The sequence below is a fragment of the Grammomys surdaster genome, unplaced genomic scaffold, assembly GCF_004785775.1.
Source record: "Grammomys surdaster isolate TR1022 unplaced genomic scaffold, NIH_TR_1.0 229, whole genome shotgun sequence".
Lineage (NCBI taxonomy): Eukaryota > Metazoa > Chordata > Mammalia > Rodentia > Muridae > Grammomys > Grammomys surdaster.
Window position 1 is genome coordinate 2,168,897 of NW_021604674.1, and position 18,112 is coordinate 2,187,008.

Below are 18,112 nucleotides of genomic sequence, written 5' to 3' on the forward strand. Positions count from 1 at the left end.
CTCTCTCTCTCTCTCTCTCTCTCTCTCTCTCTCTCTCTCTCTCTCTCACACACACACACACACACACACACACAAATAATAATATAATGATAATAAATTTTAAAACTTTAATAGGAGTACATGGCAGAAATGACAGTTAATAGTTTCCAGTTTTTAATCCAAAGACTTAACATTCCTCAAAGAAAAATTTTAGTGAAAATCCAGTATAGTACAGCAATGGAGCTGCTGTGAGTGACGGAAAAGAAATAACAGAGGCCCCGAGTGGCCTGGGGCCTTTTCCTCACTGGGTTCTGCAGGTCAGTTTTCTTACTTGTCCTTCCTTGGATTTCTACCCACTCTAGGGGTCACGTAGCATTTTCAGTTTCTTTTTCTGTTACCTTTAATGTCCTAGTCTCTGATTTCGAGAAGTTCTTGATAATGTATAACCGTGATTTTTTTTCCTATTGTACGTTACTGAATAAAATAAAGTTCATTTCTGCTTGACTGCTTGGCATCCTCATTTGTTGTCCGCTGTGTGCCTTCCTGTCGGCTGCTTCTGTCTTATATATGGCACATTACTTTTGAGGAGTATACAGACACACCTTGAATCCGAGTAGTTAGACTTATTGAGACAGTTGTAATTAGAGACCAACTCATATCATAGCGTGAAGACTGAGGAAGTTCCAGGCAAACCAACAAACATTATTCACCCTAATGTATATTACTCAAAAATATGATTTGGAATGTGAGTAAAGGTTGCCCTGAGTGTTTAAAATAGGTTTTCAGTTCTGTTATCATAGACTCTCATGTTTTAGCTTTGTGCTCATTGAGATCTTGCTGCATCCATCTTCAAGTATTCTCTGACGACATGAATATTAGTTGTCCAGTGTCTCAAAAGACACTGATGAACATAGGATTAGTTAATTATTAAAGAATTATTTTCATGATAAGGAGGCAGAATGGAAATGATGGTCTTAGAGGTAATCTTACTGTGAAGAGTTTCAGAGATATAGCCAAATTCAAAGAACTTTACAAAACAATAGTTATGTGCCCAGTACATGGATATTTTCACGAGCTATGTCATCCATCCATCAACATGTCTTATTCTTGACACATTTGAAGATTACTGTGCACATACTAAATACTCCATGTACATACATCACTAGAGTTGGATGATTATATACAGTTGTGGTTTTTTTTAAGTACAAAATTTATATGGGGTGAAATATGCAAGTCTTCATTATACATTTGCTGAATTTTAACAAATGCGTACAGTGGTGTGCCCAGACCTATTAAAGGACAGGCTAAGGCAGAAACAAGTGGTGGATAGCTGACTGGTAGAGTGTCTCGATGTGTGAGACCCTGAATTCAGTCCACAACAGTGCTTCATCACAGGCAGTCTCTACTAACACTCACAGCTGTCTGTCTGAGATTTATCTATCACAAATGTGTATTCCTTAATGTAAGGTTAGTGATTTGGAGATTGATCACCATGTCAACAGTGCCTTTGTATTGCTGGCAAGTATTCTGGTGTGGGTATACAGTATGCTGTTCATATAAGTATTCTACATGATGCATGGTATAGAAGGTAATTAAGTAGAAATGAGTATTTCAGTACTTAACTCAGCTCTGGACTTGCTTGTCCTTGGCTGTTGCTTATCTTGGAGTCAATGGTAAAAATTCTATACCTCAATAACCCATAAAATTTCATGGATGCAGCTTTTTCATTTAATATTTAGTTCTAAATAGGGCGAAGTTATAAACACTTTAATGCTAAACATAACTTAAACTTACTTAAATATAAGCTTACTATACTTGACAACCCACATTCTAAGTTGGATCTTTATTCTGATACCAGTCTAAATGGAATGGTGACTTCGTACTCTAGTTCTGAGAAAAAAAGTGCCTACTTTGGCACTAGATAGTTGATTTGTTTTTTTGTTTTGTTTTGTTTTTTTAAATGAGACTTAGTGGTATTAAGTAAACAACTGGATGATTTTAGGTGTGCACACCACAATGCTAATTTCAGTGCTTTCTGTCTTGTTAAGGTTAATGCTTTGGACAGTCTTGGACAGACATCATTGCACAGAGCTGCACACTGTGGTCATCTACAGACTTGCCGCCTGCTCCTGAGCTATGGGTGCGATCCAAACATCATATCTCTGCAGGGTTTCACCGCCTTGCAAATGGGAAATGAAAATGTGCAGCAGCTGCTTCAAGGTAGTAAGAGCTTGCGTGACATTCTGTGGTAAAGATTAACCTTTGAGATTTTTCACATAGCAGGTGTGCTGTGTAAGTTGGTAATACACTTTTTGAGAAATGTTAGCTTTCTTAACTTACTCTTAGATCATTATATTGATACTTAAATGTCATTAAATTATAATTATGACTTTCGTTCAGTAGCATATTCTGCCCAGTTTCTCTGTATAAATACAGGGCACTCAGGTTTAAAGTTGATAAAGTTGATTTGCCAGGCATGATGATAACACGCCTTTAACTCTAGGACTTGGCTCATGGAGGCAGGCACGAGTCTAGGACAGACAGGGTTACAGAGACCCTCTCTCGTCTCTTTCCTTTTTGTTTTCCTTCCCTTTCCCTCTTGCTTTCCTTTTCTTTTCTCCCCCCACCCCTGCCCCTGCTCTTTCTTTCAAGTTTAAGAAGCTGAGCATTGAGAAACGGTTAATGCCAACATTAAAGAGGCTGAGGCTGAAAGGTTATAAGCTCAGTGCTCCCTTGGATATTCAATGCACACCCACCATGCCAAAGTGGGGTGGGAGAGTCAGGAAAAGATTAAAAGATAGGGTTGTTTGTTTGGTTGGTTGGTTTGTTTTGTTTTTTAAAAACTATAGCAGTTCTGGTGATACTTCCCCTAAACACTGGGCTTGCTTTATTCAATTTTTAGATCTTGGGTATGTATGCTTCTTCTGATGTCATGTTAACAGTGTGGGTCTTTGCATTTTGTCTCTGGCTTTATCTATTTCATTTTTTTTTAATAGGAGTTTTGCCATTGGTTCTTTCTCTGATATACTGTTCTGGATGTTTATCCTAAGATGTAAACAGTTATCTCTGGTTTCTTTTAGTTCTTTCAAGGTTGAATTTTTATAATTAAATCTTTACCTGGAACTTCATTTGTTGTACATAACTCTTTTCAGAATTTTTAACTGAAAATGACTAGCTACTTGCTAATCCAACTTCAATCTTTAAATTTGAAAAACGTCTGAGGGTCAGGAAATTAAAGTAATTTATGCCAATTCAGAAAACAAGTTAATGGCAGAACCATGTTTAGATTTCTGCCAATGCTTACAAAGGGCTTGGTTATAAAGCATGCAAAACGTTGACTTTGGTTAATGTTTCTTTATATGGCTTAAATGACATTTTAGAGTTAGCACATATATATCTTTTGCTCAGTCTGTATTCTCAAAAGTTTTGTTAGCATTAGTTAGTGTTTTTCCCTGTGACAATACTATGTAAGCAGCAAACTCAAAAAACTGCTTTTGTAAAAGATGATCTTCTTTCTTCTATATGGAAACTAACCACTCTTCTCTCTTTTCAGAGGGCGTCTCACTAGGTCACTCAGAAGCAGACAGACAGTTGCTGGAGGCTGCCAAGGCTGGTGATGTAGAGACTGTAAAGGTAAGATACAGTCAGTTTTTTGTTAATTTTTAATTGGTGGGGTTTTTTTGGCATTGTTTAATGTGTGCTGTTATAGCAAAGAGCTTTATTAAAGGATAAAAATACCAATTCTGGAGTAGGAAATAAGAAACACCGATGGGGGAGGGCATTAGTGTGTATTAGTGGAGAATATTAGTTTCATATATGTTTTAGAAGATAATCACATTCACAAATTTAATGCTCTTCATGTAGTATCAAATGCAATTGTCTTAAAGAACTCACTTGTCCCTATAACAGGAGAATGAGGAGCTGCAGAAACCATTCAGAATTTAGAAGCATTTACAGCTCTTGGAGAGGTCCTTTGTTCAGTTCCTAGCAACCACATGGTGGCTTATAATCAGCCGTACATAACTCTGGTTCCAGGGATGCACCACCCTCTTCTGACCTCCATGGGCACTGGGCACACAGGGTATAGAGCACAGATAAAACATTCACACACATAAAATAACCTTTTGTTTTTAATACAAATATTTTGAGGAGAAATATGTACCAGGCATATTAGTGTATACCTATTTTCCAAATACTAGGGAGGCTGAGACAGGAGATTTAAGAGTTTAAAAGACAGCCTGAGCTACCTAAGAAGATCCTGTCCAAAAGCAATACCAGGATAAAGAAGAAAGTATGTGTGTGTTGCTTTCTACTACTGTTTGTATTTGACACACAAACAAAAGGAACCGAGTGCCCTTCTGCACGCAGGCTTCTGCTCGCTTACTCATTATTCCATTACCCATCTGCCTATGGGGCAGTTGTTTGTACTGTGTGAGCACAGTGTTTGGCGCTGCTCGGAACAAGCAGTCTTGCCTGGCTGGGCTGGAAATTTCTTTTCTCCCACAGAGCATCCAGTTTCTTGTCTGTCCCGTCCCAGCAGCAGTCTCTCCAGAGCCACCTCCCCTCAGATGCTGTTTTGACTTGTGCTGTACACACATTGATGTCATACTGCTAGTACTGTGTGTTCATGTTCTATACAGAAATGTCTATCTAGGGAAATAACCCAAAAGCCTGATGTTTTGAAAGAGCAGGACTTAAATTCAAAATATAAACCAGAATTTTTTGGTTAGTCTATTTCATGAACTAGGTAGTCTTTAATGCTGCATTAAATGTTGTTTCAGTTTTTAAAATTAGCAGGGGAGAAAGCCAGGGTTTTTTTTTTTCTTCTTTAAAGACTTTTCAAAATTAGACTAAAAATTTGAGTGAACACTTGTATGTACTAATTTTTATATTGCCAAATGTTTGGTAGAATGGCTATTCAAAATAATTTTCTCTAATTTCTACATAGTAGATTTTCTATAGGTTTGTATGGATTTCTTTTTTTAATATCTTTTCTAAAAGATTGCCTAGATATACAAGCTAGATGAGCCTTTAATCCCAGCATTCTGGGGCGTGAATGAGTTTAAGGCCATCCTGGTCCACATAATAGGTCTGTCAGCGTTACAGTGAGACCCTGTCTCAACAACGACAAAAAAGACTTAAAAATGTTGGTCTCATTCTAGAGCTCTGAGAGTTATTCACTGATGTTTTAAATGGGTTCAGTGTTGGGAGGATCATGCTGTGCTTTTTCTCCTTCAAGCTTTACAGAGGTTCCAGTGACCATCCTCAGGTTTCCAGGCTTACACCTGTACCAGCTGAGCCATCTTGCCAGCCCTGAATTTATTTATTTATTGAAATTGCTTTTTAGGAGTAAACATGATACTCTACTGTGCCCAGTGCAAATAATACAGATATCACATGTAACAAGGCTTTCTGATTTTGTTTTTCATGAGTCAAGTGATTTGTGTCATATAAAATTAGAGACATTGATTTTAAACTAGATGATTTTATGTGTGTGAGAGTAAGGAGCCTGGTGAATTGTAAATGTTCATTGACTTACAGAACATAATGTATGTAACAAGCATAAGACTAAACATTGACAGAAGTGGTGGCTTTTCCACAGCATTTGGGAGGCTGAGTGGGAGATTGTTAGCTTGAGACCAGCTTTGTTTCCCCATTTGCTTTTTTGGTGGTGGTTTTGGTTTTACATTAGGCTGTTTGTTTGTTTGTTTGTTTGTTTGTTTTTTAACATATGAACTTTGTTTTCAGTGGTATTCCTCTAAGAAGGAGCCTAGAAGACATAAATTTAAAATACAAATTGGACTCAGAAATCAAAATGATGCCATTGTATTAAGGAAGGACACCCCTTACCTTATTTTCTGGATACCTATAATATCTCACAAACACAACTTAAGAAAGAAGGGTTTATTTCAGCTTACAGTTTAGTTCAGCATGACAGCAGGAGCCTGAGATAGCTTCTCACATTACATTTGCAGTCAGGAAGCAGAGACCAAAGAATGTGGATTTTTAGTTCATTTTCTCTCTTTATTCAATCTAGGAGTCTAGGACACTAGCCCATAGAATGGTATCATCCACAGTTAAAGTGGGTCTAATTACCTTGATTAACATAATCTAAATAGTCCCTCGGAGGCATGCCAAAAGTTTGTCTCTTGGGTGATGTTTACTCATGCAACCTGACTGTATTAACTGGACAAAGTAAAGTGAAGGGTATTAAAATGATCTTTGGTAACTAACCACATATGGCAACAGCTGGTTCACAGTGGAAACACTCAGACCCACTAAAACATTGCTTTGGGACCAGAACCTCATTCATTAAATCTAGCAAATGAGTTTCATAAACTCAGAAGGGCTTTGCCAGTTCAGTGTGGCTACTGAACTTAATCTGGTTTTTGTTTTGTTTTATTTTGTTTTTATGTTGATATTCTTTTGACTCTTTAAGTATTGTGGTCTGTATATTCTCCCAAATTCTTTGCATAATTCTCAAGAATATTTGGGGTATTACTTTTGATTGAGCTAGACTTACTCATCTGAACCAAAAAACACAGCAAAATAATTTTAATGACTATTTCTTTAGTTCTTCAAGATCACATATAACCAGAAACATTTTCTTCATTCATTATATTTAGTACAGCATGAGTCATTGATTTAAATGTAGTCCCTTTATCACTAAGTAACCTAGAAACTTGGTGGGAATGCAAATTTACAACCCCAAACACTGAACAAAATTTGGAGATTAGACCAGTGTACATCAAAATTGAGAACCACTGGTCTACAGTATTATATCTCAAACTTTTAATATGCTTATAGATAGGTCTTATTAAAATGTAGATTTGCTGTGGGGTTTTACTTATTTGTTGGAAAGTGTTACAGAGTCCAGGCTGGCTTTGAACTCATAACCCTCCTGCCTTCATCTTCCAATGCTGGAATAACAGGCATATACTACCACACCTGGAATGCAGATTCCAACTATAGATGTGGATATGGGACTCTGAATTTTTCTTCACCGTGCTGCTGAGATCTAATGTTACTACTACCTGTGTTTACCACCAAATGGTAGTTACAGTTAGTCTTTGAAGTTAGGTTATCAATGTGTAAGTAGAAAAGTTTACTACCTTTCAAAAAAAGTAGAAAATGTAATCATACATGAGAGGACCAGAAGAAATCTCAGTAAATGAGAAGCTGGATTAAGAATAGTTTCTGAAATACTTACTTAATAATAAGAAAATAAGGCATACATTTAACTTTCCTGTTAAATTATGCTAAAACAATACATGAGAAATGAATGTATATACTGTGTTCAATCCTACAGAAACTCTGTACTGTTCAGAGTGTCAACTGCAGAGACATTGAAGGACGCCAGTCAACACCACTCCATTTTGCAGCTGGGTACAACAGAGTGTCTGTGGTAGAGTATCTGCTGCAGCATGGAGCTGATGTGCATGCTAAAGACAAAGGGTGAGAAACACCTGCCACACCTCTCTACCATACCTTTATTGGACCTTTTTGGGAAAATACAAGAAGACTTCTATGATAAATCATAAAACTACTTCATTGTTTTAACATATAATTATTTCCTAAAATTGGGTCAATGATAGCTTATTAACTTCAGTTACTAGTTTATGCTAAACATGGTGGTCCACACCTTAACTCCAAGCATTGGGGAAGTTTGAGACTAGTATTGGCTCAGTATGAGACCCTTTCTTTTAAAAACAAAAAACATGCAGGTGGTTCAAATTTACATTAAAATTAACTCATATAATGTCGTGTTATTTTATAATTGCCATGGGAAATTCATTTTTGTGACTTTCATACTGATAAGTTTTCAGTGGTCATTGAGGTTAAGCTAAATTTGTTTATTTTGAAATTATTTTTGTTTAAAATACACAATGCTTTATGTGAGTGTTTATCATTTTCTTTGTGTTTAAGACATTTTGACCACCCCAACCCACAAAAAGTCTTCTGCTTTCCATAGACTTAAGTTTTACAGAGTATGACCAGAATACTCTCTTAGGTAATTCAAGAAATAAATGTCTTTGGTTAGTATAATTACTGAGATTAATTCGCTGTTTAACTTTTCAGAGGTCTTGTTCCTTTGCACAATGCATGCTCCTACGGACACTATGAAGTTGCAGAACTTCTTGTCAAGCATGGAGCAGTAGTTAATGTAGCTGATTTGTGGAAGTTCACACCTTTACATGAAGCTGCAGCAAAAGGAAAATATGAAATCTGCAAACTTCTGCTCCAGGTAAGCTTAAGTACTTGCTATGAACAGTGCAGTCGTCTCAAGTCTCAGTTGTCTTTCAGATAACACTAATAGGAGTCTTAAACCAATGAAAGTAGAAAGAGAAAGTCTTCTAATACTAAAACTAGATTTCAAAATCTAAATTCAAAAGAAGTCATGAACATTTTAATATTTTAATCTACTTGTATATTTATCAGCATGGAGTTTATTTAATAGCAACCTATTGTGTGATAGTTCTAGTTGCTGTCCAACTTTCTTGTTTGGTAATCTAACCTCAAATTACTTGACTCATGTGATTTTTAAGCTCAATTTGTTTAACCTTCTATGAAAGTGATGGTTCTGGTCTAATAGATACAGATACTTTGCTGTAAAATATTTCAGCATAGATTCATAATACAGTATTTGTAGAAAGGCAAAATGCAGCTACATGTGGTGGTATGCACCTTAAAACCCAGCACCTGGGACGCAGAGTGAGTTAATTTCCAAGAGGCTAGCCAAGGCTGCACAGTTAAGACCCTGTTTTTTAGAAAAGGAAAATTTCGACCTCTCATTGTATGGTAATTCAGTCAACAATAGACATTTTGTCAGTGGTTACATAAAATTTTAATGTGGGGGCTTCAGATGTAACTGAGTTGGTAGAATGCCTGTGTAACATCCACAAGCAAGGCCCTGGGATGTATTCCCAGCACCACATAAACCATTGTATAGGAAGTAGAGCCAGGAAGGTCTATGGGTCAAGGTCATCTTCAACCATAGAGCAAATTTCAGACCGATCTGGGATACATAGAATAATGATTAAATTTAAAATTGTATAGCTGTAAACTTTCACTGTAGATTTTGTTCTTAGATATACATACTTAATAATGGGTTCCAGGTGCCTATGATATTTAAGCATTAATAATAATAACAATAGCAATCTTTGCTCTCATTATTTTCTCATTGACAAAGCACTAAGCACTTCCTACCATCCCTCCTCCCCCTCTTTTCTCTTGCCTAGCATGGTGCAGACCCTACAAAGAAAAACAGAGATGGTAATACTCCTTTGGATCTCGTTAAAGATGGAGATACAGATATTCAAGATCTACTTAGAGGTGATGCAGCTTTGCTAGATGCTGCTAAGAAAGGTTGTTTAGCCAGAGTAAAGAAATTGTCTTCACCTGATAATGTAAATTGCCGTGATACCCAAGGTCGACATTCTACACCTTTACATTTGGCAGGTAAATGAGGGAAACTAGATTTAAGATGATGACATCTAAGATTACTTTAATTTTTATTTTATTTACTTTTTAGTGGGGGTTGGTATGGGATCTGGGGTCAGAACAGCTTGCTAGAGTCTGTTCTTTCCATCATGTGGGTTCCAGGGATCAGATTCAGGTTGTCAGGCTTGGCAGCAGGTACATTTACATGCTGAGACATTTTAGCAGGCCTATAATTTATTTTTATTCTTGTTTAAAATATTTCCTCTAAGTGAATTTAAAAGATGCAAGTCAAATTATCTATCAAAGCTGTCATTCTATCCTAGTGTATGTATTCATGCATTAAGCCATTAGCTGAATTTCACTTCCTGTGGTACTGATTATTTCAGGAAGAACGGTTGGTGGGAGCTGTGGGTATCACACGCCTTTGATCCCAGCACCTTTCAAATTTACTAGAACTGCACAGAAAAAACCTGCCTCAAAAACAAACAAACAGCCGGGTGGTGGTGGCACACACCTTTAATCCCAGCACTTGGGAGGCAGAGGCAGGTGGATTTCTGAGTTCGAGGCCAGCCTGGTCTACAGAGTGAGTTCCAGGACAGCCAGGGCTACACAGAGAAACCCTGTCTCGAAAAACCAACCAACCAAACAAGCAAAAAACCAACCAAACAAAAGTGAAGAGCAATAGGGCAAACGCTGTATTTACCTTTCACTTCCATGACTCACCCGTGTATATACACACACACAGATCCTTCAAAGGAATGACATGCATTAAAATTAGCATGATAAAACTTAAAACCATTATCATTTTTATATTAGAGAATTACAAATTTACTTTCTATAATTATGAGATATCTAGAGACAGTTTGCCGTAAGAGAGCTTGCTGAGCCTACTGACAGGTAATAGATTGTGTCATGCTTTCAAAGCAGTAAGCTTATTCTTTGGTTTTAACAGTGCTAAGCTTACTCTACTGACCTGCAAAGAGAGAGAGATCTCCTAAGCTCTGTCTTCAGGTTGAAGCTTGTCTCTACAACCTCCTGAGAAAGGATGCTCCTGATTGCACATAGATGATTGGGTGCCTGTGATTTCTTTACCATTGGATCATACACTTGAGTTTAGCATGTTATATGTAACAACCATAAAGACAAGGCATTTAGTAGTGAAATTTTAAATGGAAAGATAGACAAATCTTTCTATAATTTGGTAGGTCTCCAAAACCAATGGCTAACAACAACAGAAGCTTCTAATATTTTAGTCCAGTGGAAGATTTTTTTCCAGTAGGTAAAATAATAATAATGAGATTTACCTAAGATTTATTAATATCTATAAATATTTAGATATTTGGGTGATAGGTGATTTTTCTATATTTACAAATGAAAGTGATGTTGCTTTTTCCCCCTGAATTAGCTGGTTATAATAATTTGGAAGTTGCTGAGTATTTGTTGCAACATGGAGCTGATGTGAATGCCCAGGACAAAGGAGGACTCATTCCTTTACATAATGCAGCATCATATGGAGTAAGTTCTCAGTTATCTTGAAAAACCTAAATGATTTTCAAAGTGGATGTCACACGGTTCACCTGGAATTTGGTGTGGCTTCTTGTTTCACAAAGAAATAAGACATTATACAACATAGATGTTTTAGTTCTTAATCTGTATAAGGATGACACAGCAGTATATTTCTGTCTTTCATTGTAGTATCCTTGGCATTGTAGTATCCTGTCTCTTACTTGATGAAATACTGGTGTGTGTGTGTCTGTGCGTGTATGTGTGTGTTTGTCAGAAAATCCATAGGTTTCATTAGGAATCTTTAGAGATTCGAATTTTTTTTTTTTTTTTTTTTTTTTTACTGATTCCTAGCAACCCTGAGGTTCCGATCAGTACTGGCCGTTGTCAGGGGTCTAGACTAAGGAAGGCTGCTAGTTTTTGTAAATTGACATTCACCAGTTATACTACAAGAATTAGTTAGAAATAATGGAGTTCTATACTGAATTAGTTAAAAACCATTGAATGCTGAACTGTAATTTTGAAGCAACTACCCATAAATTACAGTGCTGAGAAGAAATAGCTTTTCATTTCCAGAATTTGGAAATAAGAGATTAGGTACAGAGCCAGGTTTTTTGTTTGTTTGTTTTTTTGTTTTTTTCTTTTGTTTGATTGAGTCAGGGCCTCTCTACATAGCCCTGGCTGTCCTGGAACTCACTATGTAGTAGACCAGGCTGGCCTTGAACTCAGATATCTGCCTGTCTCTGCCTCCTGAGTGCACACCCAGCTCAGAACCAGTTTTTTTTTTTTTAATTAACTGGATATTTTATTTATGTTTCAGATGTTATCCCCTTCCCCCATTCCTCTCCCCCCCCCATAAGAACCCTTATCCCATCTTCCTTTCTCCTATCAGAACCAGTTTCTTAAGAAGTAAAGTTCCATAAACTATTTCCACCTGTAACAGGAATATTTTCTTTTACAGCATGTAGACGTAGCAGCTTTACTGATAAAGTACAATGCATGTGTCAATGCCACGGACAAATGGGCTTTCACACCGTTACATGAAGCAGCCCAAAAGGGACGGACACAGCTTTGTGCTTTATTGTTGGCCCATGGAGCTGATCCTACTCTTAAAAACCAAGAAGGACAAACACCTTTAGATTTAGTTTCAGTAAGTGATGGGCTCTTTGAAAAATCAGAAAGTTCACATGACATGTATAAAATGTCTGCCTAGTGAATATGGTTTTAGCCCAAATTTAAATTTAGGAATTGTTTGGTATTGTGATATATAGATGATAGAGTTATTAATCAGTTATTGTATTCTAAGTAATACTTTGGGCATGAGAAAACGAACAGTAGTTGGGAAACAACAGGCCCAGGTCCTCTGTAAATGCTGTTACAGTGCATGACATTCTAGACTGAAGGTCTTAACCAACTTCCCCAGTTAAAGGCATTGCCTTCAAAGTGTAGTCTCAGATCCTGTTTCCTAACTCACGACTTCTTCCCAGAGCTGTTGCTCACTCTACAAAAGCTGTCTGTCTGGGAGAGCCTGCTGGATGGCTCAGCTGGGAAAGGCGCTTGCTGCTAAGCCTAACAGGCCTGAGTTCAATTCCTGGACCCACCTGATAGAAGAGAGAACTGCCTCCCATAAGTTGTCTTCTGACCTCTACACGAGCATCTTGGCACACATGAACCTATACATATACATGCATACAAATAAAATTAACGCATAAAAGGTTTTTGAAGGTTTATAAAATAAACTGTAGGTGTTTTTCTTTTTCCATGGCTGCTTATAAAAGAGCCTCCTTTGTAGTTCCTGAATCTGTCAGTCACTGGAATAGGAGTGCTTTCTTGCCTCTGCCACTGAGGTCATTAACCAGAGCAGTACAGTAGCAGGATTCAAAGTTTTCTCCTCCCTGGATCTTTGAGACAAGATCTTATTATGAAGTCCTTGCTGGCCTGGAACTTGTTGTTTATAAGGCTGGCCTGGAGTCTCCTACCCACCCCCCCCCTTTTTTTTTCTTTAAGATGTGTGTGTGCGTGCGTGTTTGTGTGTGTGCGCGTGTGTGTGCATGTTTCCGTGCACCACTTGCATGCAAGTACCAGCAGAGGCTAGAGAGTGTTACATACTCTGTAACTGGAGTTACAGTTACAGAAGGTTGTAAACTAGTTGATGTTTTTCCTGGAAACCAAATCTGAGTCCTCTGGAAGGACAACGTTTATTCTTAACTACTGAACCGTCTCCAGCCCTTTGCATGCATCTCTTGCCTACCTCCTGAGTGTGCTGAGATTACAATCATGTGCCACCACACCCTGCCAGAAACACTTTGAGTTGGAAAAGATAGTGTATTCTATGGAGAGAGATTTCTTTATTCCAACCAATTGGAATAATAAAACTGATTTAGTTTGTCTGCATTCAGATGTAAAGCGATGTTTCCAGGCAGACTAACCATATCATATTTGCATGGGGGTTTCTTGGAAATGTCTCTTTGGTTCCAACCTGGTTTAGAAGTAAGCATATAGAATTTATTCCTCCCAAAACATTGATTCAGTTGATAGAATTAGTGACAAGGAAGATAGAAAGCTGTAGACAATATGCACAGAGCCTGAGGAGATGAACCACTGAGTAAAGCACTTGTTGCACAAGTGTGAGAACTCAAAAGTGAGGATCCACACCTAAGCCTTCTTTAACCTTCATGTGCACTGATTTGCACACTCATGCACATATACAAATCATATCTATGTCATATATACCCACAGAATAAAATTATCAAGATGGTTTTGAGAGAGTGAAAGCACGCATGAGCTTCAGAGTGAAATGAGTGTGCCCTGCTGCTCCAGCCTCCACCACTTCAAGCTGCAGTCTTTCTAGTTGCCTAGCCTCTAAAGTTTAGAAGTAACATCTACAAGGGATAAACTATGTCTGCTTAATTAGAGAAGTAAGCATTGTAATAATATCTAAAGCCTTTAAATAGCTTCACATATCAAAATGTACCCAATAAATGGTCTTTTTTATATGTCAGCAAATACTATACACAAACAAAGGGTCAAAAGGTGCACAAATTAAGGAGGAAGAAAAAGATAAGGGGGTAGATACTAAATGAATAACCCAGAAACATCCCTGTTAGTGATTACTTAGCTTCTTTTTAATATTATTTTTTTATTGGAGAGGAGATTGGAATGTGTTTCAGTGTCCCTATAAAAGTCAAAAGGTAACTGTGGGGGTCTGTACTCTTTCCACCTTTTAGGTACCAGGGATTTAACTCAGGCCATCAGGTACTGCCCTTTCCACTGAGACATCTTTCCAGCCCATTACTTAGTTTCTTAATTGAGCATTGTAAATAATTGCAGGTCATTAGTAAAGTGGATATAACACTGAATTTAGAGACTCTTGTCATCCTAGCAGTTTGAGTAAAATGATCTTTTGTTAAAAACACAAAACAGGGTTTTCTCCATTTTGAGTAATAAATCACTTTTTTCTAAAAAATACAAATGAGTGGTCTGTTTGCTAAAGTTCTGTATAGATTGAGTTGTTAATGTCAGAGTTAATTATAATAGGGTGGAAAGCTCTTGCTTTTTAGATTAGTAGTTCTGTAATCAATTTCAGTGCCTTTCAGTCGTGATCTCAGAATTGGCATTTTGTTCCTCATACTTGGCAACATTCAGCAGTTTCTTTGTTTAATGACATGTAATCTGGAAAGAGTGTTCTGAAGTGTGTTTTCTATTTAGTGACAATTTAGCTAGCTGTTTATCAGCCTGTTTGTTTCACTTTTAAGATTTTCTAGTATTTCTCAGTGTCGAATGGTAATAGACTTGGTGTGAATTGTCTAGGTTTTATCCTGTTTTTATTGCATCTTATCAGGCATAGAAGAATTGTAGACCATGTTTATGACAGATTTCATCTCCTTGTACTGTGTCCTAGGCAGATGATGTCAGCGCTCTCTTGACAGCAGCCATGCCCCCCTCTGCTCTGCCTACGTGCTATAAACCTCAGGTGCTCAGTGGCGTGAGGAGCCCGGGAGCCACTGCAGATGCTCTGTCCTCAGGCCCATCCAGCCCATCCAGCCTTTCTGCAGCCAGCAGTCTCGACAACTTATCTGCAAGTTTTTCTGAACTCTCTTCAGTAGTTAGTTCAAGTACAACAGAAGGTGCTACCGGTTTGGAGAGAAAAGAGGGTGAGAGTTTTTATAAATAACTGTAACTCACATTGTAGCTCCATGTTTGTCATTTAGAGTGGTAGGAAATTATCCTTTAACTCTTAAATACAACTCTTTATATGAAATAAGTTAAAATAGCCTGGGAATAGTCATCTTTTATTTTCATCTATTAATAATATTAATGGAATTCCTACAGAAACGCCTTTCAAATCAAAAACTGATGAATGTGGTGCTGACATTTATTTATTTATTTATTGTTTGCTATTTTGTGTGTGTGCATGTTTCCAAACTTGTACTGTGCCATGTGTGTGGAGATTAGAGGACAACTCTGTATCAAAGGTTCTTCATTTGTTTTCTGTTTGGTTTTTTGAGACAGAACTTATCCCTGACTGTCCTGGAAATCACTCTGTCCTTCCTTCCCAGTGATTGAACTCAGGTTGTCAGGGTTGCATAGCAAGTGCCTTACCCACTTGAGCTATCTTACCAGCCATGACCCATTCTTTAGATGTCAGCCTTTTCCTGTCACATTGTTTGTACTTCATACATCGTAAAACCTTTTTTCATAAACTTGAAAGACTTGATCTTGAAAGACTCATTTTCAAAGATGAGGTGAAAAGTAAATTTTTAAATGAAAACAAAACAAATGTTTAAACTTGAGAACACCCACAGCCAGTTAACTGTTTAAGCTGAGCATGAGAGCACGCACCTGTACAGTGGATGTCTGAATTTGCAGCCAGAATGGCAAGCATCGAGTTCCAGGATAGCCAGGGCTGCACAGTTGTAGGATTCTTGCTAGTTTTTAGTGTTACATAAATGGCTGTTAGTACTATTGCTGTACTGTAGCATTGTGTCATTGTACAATACTCTGATGTGAAATTTTATTCCTCCCAGATTCAGGAATAGATTTTAGTATAACTCAGTTCATAAGGAACCTTGGACTTGAGCACTTAATGGATATATTTGAGCGAGAACAGGTGAGTAGGTGAATTCTGTTGTTTGGTTTAGTGTTTAATAGAAAAATCTAGAAAATGCTTAAAATTAATTAAACCTTCTAAGCTATTGGGAAATTTTTTGAAGGGTATCTGTTATGTTTAGTGCTGGGCACTGAACCCTGGGCTTCCCGGATGCCATGTGTACTGTGTAATGGTGTTCTGTGTACTACAGCTCTGAGAGTTAAGAGACTGGAAATCAGTCACTTCTTGATAGGGCTTGACCTTGGAATCTCACTTAGTGCCTTATCTAACAATTGACCAATATGTAGAAATAGAGCATCCTCCTTAGTTACATGTTCCTGACTCAGTCCTGTGCTACCTACTGTGGACAAGAATGGAAATGTGCCAGCCATGTATTTGTGCTTTTCTGAGTACCCCCAGTTTAAAGTATTCTGTCAGAATACATGTATTTATTCATCCTAAAATTTCTTTAATGTGTATGAGTGTTTGCCTGCGAGAATGTATGCTACATGCATTGCCTGGTGCCGTGTAAGTCAGAAGAGGCTGTCAGATCCCTGAGACCTGGAGTTATAAATGGTTGAAAGCCACCATGTGGGTACTGGAAACCAAAGCCCAATCCTCTGACAGAGCAGTGTTCTTAACTTTCTCACTGGCCCCTACAATATTTACATTGTTGCCATTGCTGTCTTCATTGGTCACAGCATACGAGTTCTGTAAACGTGAACCTGCATAACCTGCAATCTAGTTAGGGAGTAGATGAGAAACACAAGACGTTACAGTCTTACAAAGATTCTAGTAAAGCTAAAGACAGAAAAATTTAATCTTAACTGGACGTTATTAGGGATGGCTTTATAGAAGCTGTATAAATTGATTAATTATTTCAATTTCATGAAGGTGAAATAATTGAGGTAAGAGTTTGAACAGTGATGCAGAGGTCCTGGAGGAACCATGCACGACCCTGAGTAAAGGTTAGATGTGGGACGATGAAAAGAACAGTGGAGAGATGAGTTTGGAAGGACAGTTAGGACTCAACTTATTTTGTTCCAACTTTTTGAGTTTAATGTCTTGTTTTCTATAAAAGTTATTTAAAATAATATGAAATGGGGATGGTGAGGTAGCACGGGGTTTGATTCCCAGAACCCACATGGTGGGTAACAACTGTCTTCTGTAATGCCATTGGGAGGAGGCTGTGATGCCCTTTTTTTGGCTGAAGGGTAATGCATGCACAGACAGACAAACTTTAATATAATAAAATATATCTTAAAAGAAAATAATGTGAAATGAACATGACTATTTTGAGACTATCAATATATGAATATCTACCAAATGAGCAAGCATCCTGAATAGCTCACTTCCCTTTCTAAGATTACCTTGGATGTACTAGTTGAGATGGGCCACAAGGAGCTGAAAGAGATTGGAATCAATGCTTATGGACATCGGCACAAGCTAATTAAAGGGGTTGAAAGACTGATCTCTGGACAACAAGGTACTTCATTTTAATAACTGGTTGACAGTTTGTTTACATAAAGGCAACCCTCAGTATAATACTTTAGAAGTCTGTGAAAAGCTTTTTTAATAGGAGGGGTACTAGTAGGATTGCTAATACTTAAAACTTCCCGACCATACTAATGTTAATTATAGGACCCAAAGCAAAGTTTCTCGGCTTGTACAGAAATTTTAGGATTATTTTAGCTCTTGGAAAATAGGAAGGTATAATTAGAAGTTAACCTAGGTCTGAAGTGTTCTGATTTTAAACAATCTGGAGCATAGGTATTTCTTTCTCATATTCACATGCTAGGAATGATTAAGTGATAGTCCATAAGATAAAGTAGTGTTTTCCAAATTTACAACAGCATGGGCCAGAGTCCTAGAAAAGAATAACATTTTGTAACACTTAGCTAAAGGAAAATGCAAATTACATTCATGTAACAGATGTTAGCACTTTGTGTGTACCAGAATTAGGTAAAAATTGTGAATTACTTTAGGAGTCAAAAATCACATTTTACCTTTATTATTAAACAGAAACGGTGATTTACTGAAATGTTGATACAGCACTCCTAGGGATGTGAAGTAGTACAGCCACTGTGCACATCCGTAAAA

General features: G+C 37.5%; 1 protein-coding gene across 1 annotated transcript in view; it reads left to right on the plus strand.

Annotated features, from left to right (window-relative positions):
• Tnks2 (tankyrase 2) overlaps positions 1–18,112 on the plus strand; it is a 58,186-nt gene that overhangs the window by 28,606 nt on the left and 11,468 nt on the right. The window contains exons 12-21 of the mRNA XM_028773479.1: positions 2,028–2,199; positions 3,533–3,612; positions 7,289–7,434; positions 8,059–8,224; positions 9,219–9,438; positions 10,826–10,935; positions 11,885–12,073; positions 14,825–15,077; positions 15,951–16,033; positions 17,378–17,498. Of these exons, the coding sequence (XP_028629312.1) occupies positions 2,028–2,199; positions 3,533–3,612; positions 7,289–7,434; positions 8,059–8,224; positions 9,219–9,438; positions 10,826–10,935; positions 11,885–12,073; positions 14,825–15,077; positions 15,951–16,033; positions 17,378–17,498 (1,540 nt within the window). The remainder of the gene's footprint in view (positions 1–2,027; positions 2,200–3,532; positions 3,613–7,288; positions 7,435–8,058; positions 8,225–9,218; positions 9,439–10,825; positions 10,936–11,884; positions 12,074–14,824; positions 15,078–15,950; positions 16,034–17,377; positions 17,499–18,112) is intronic.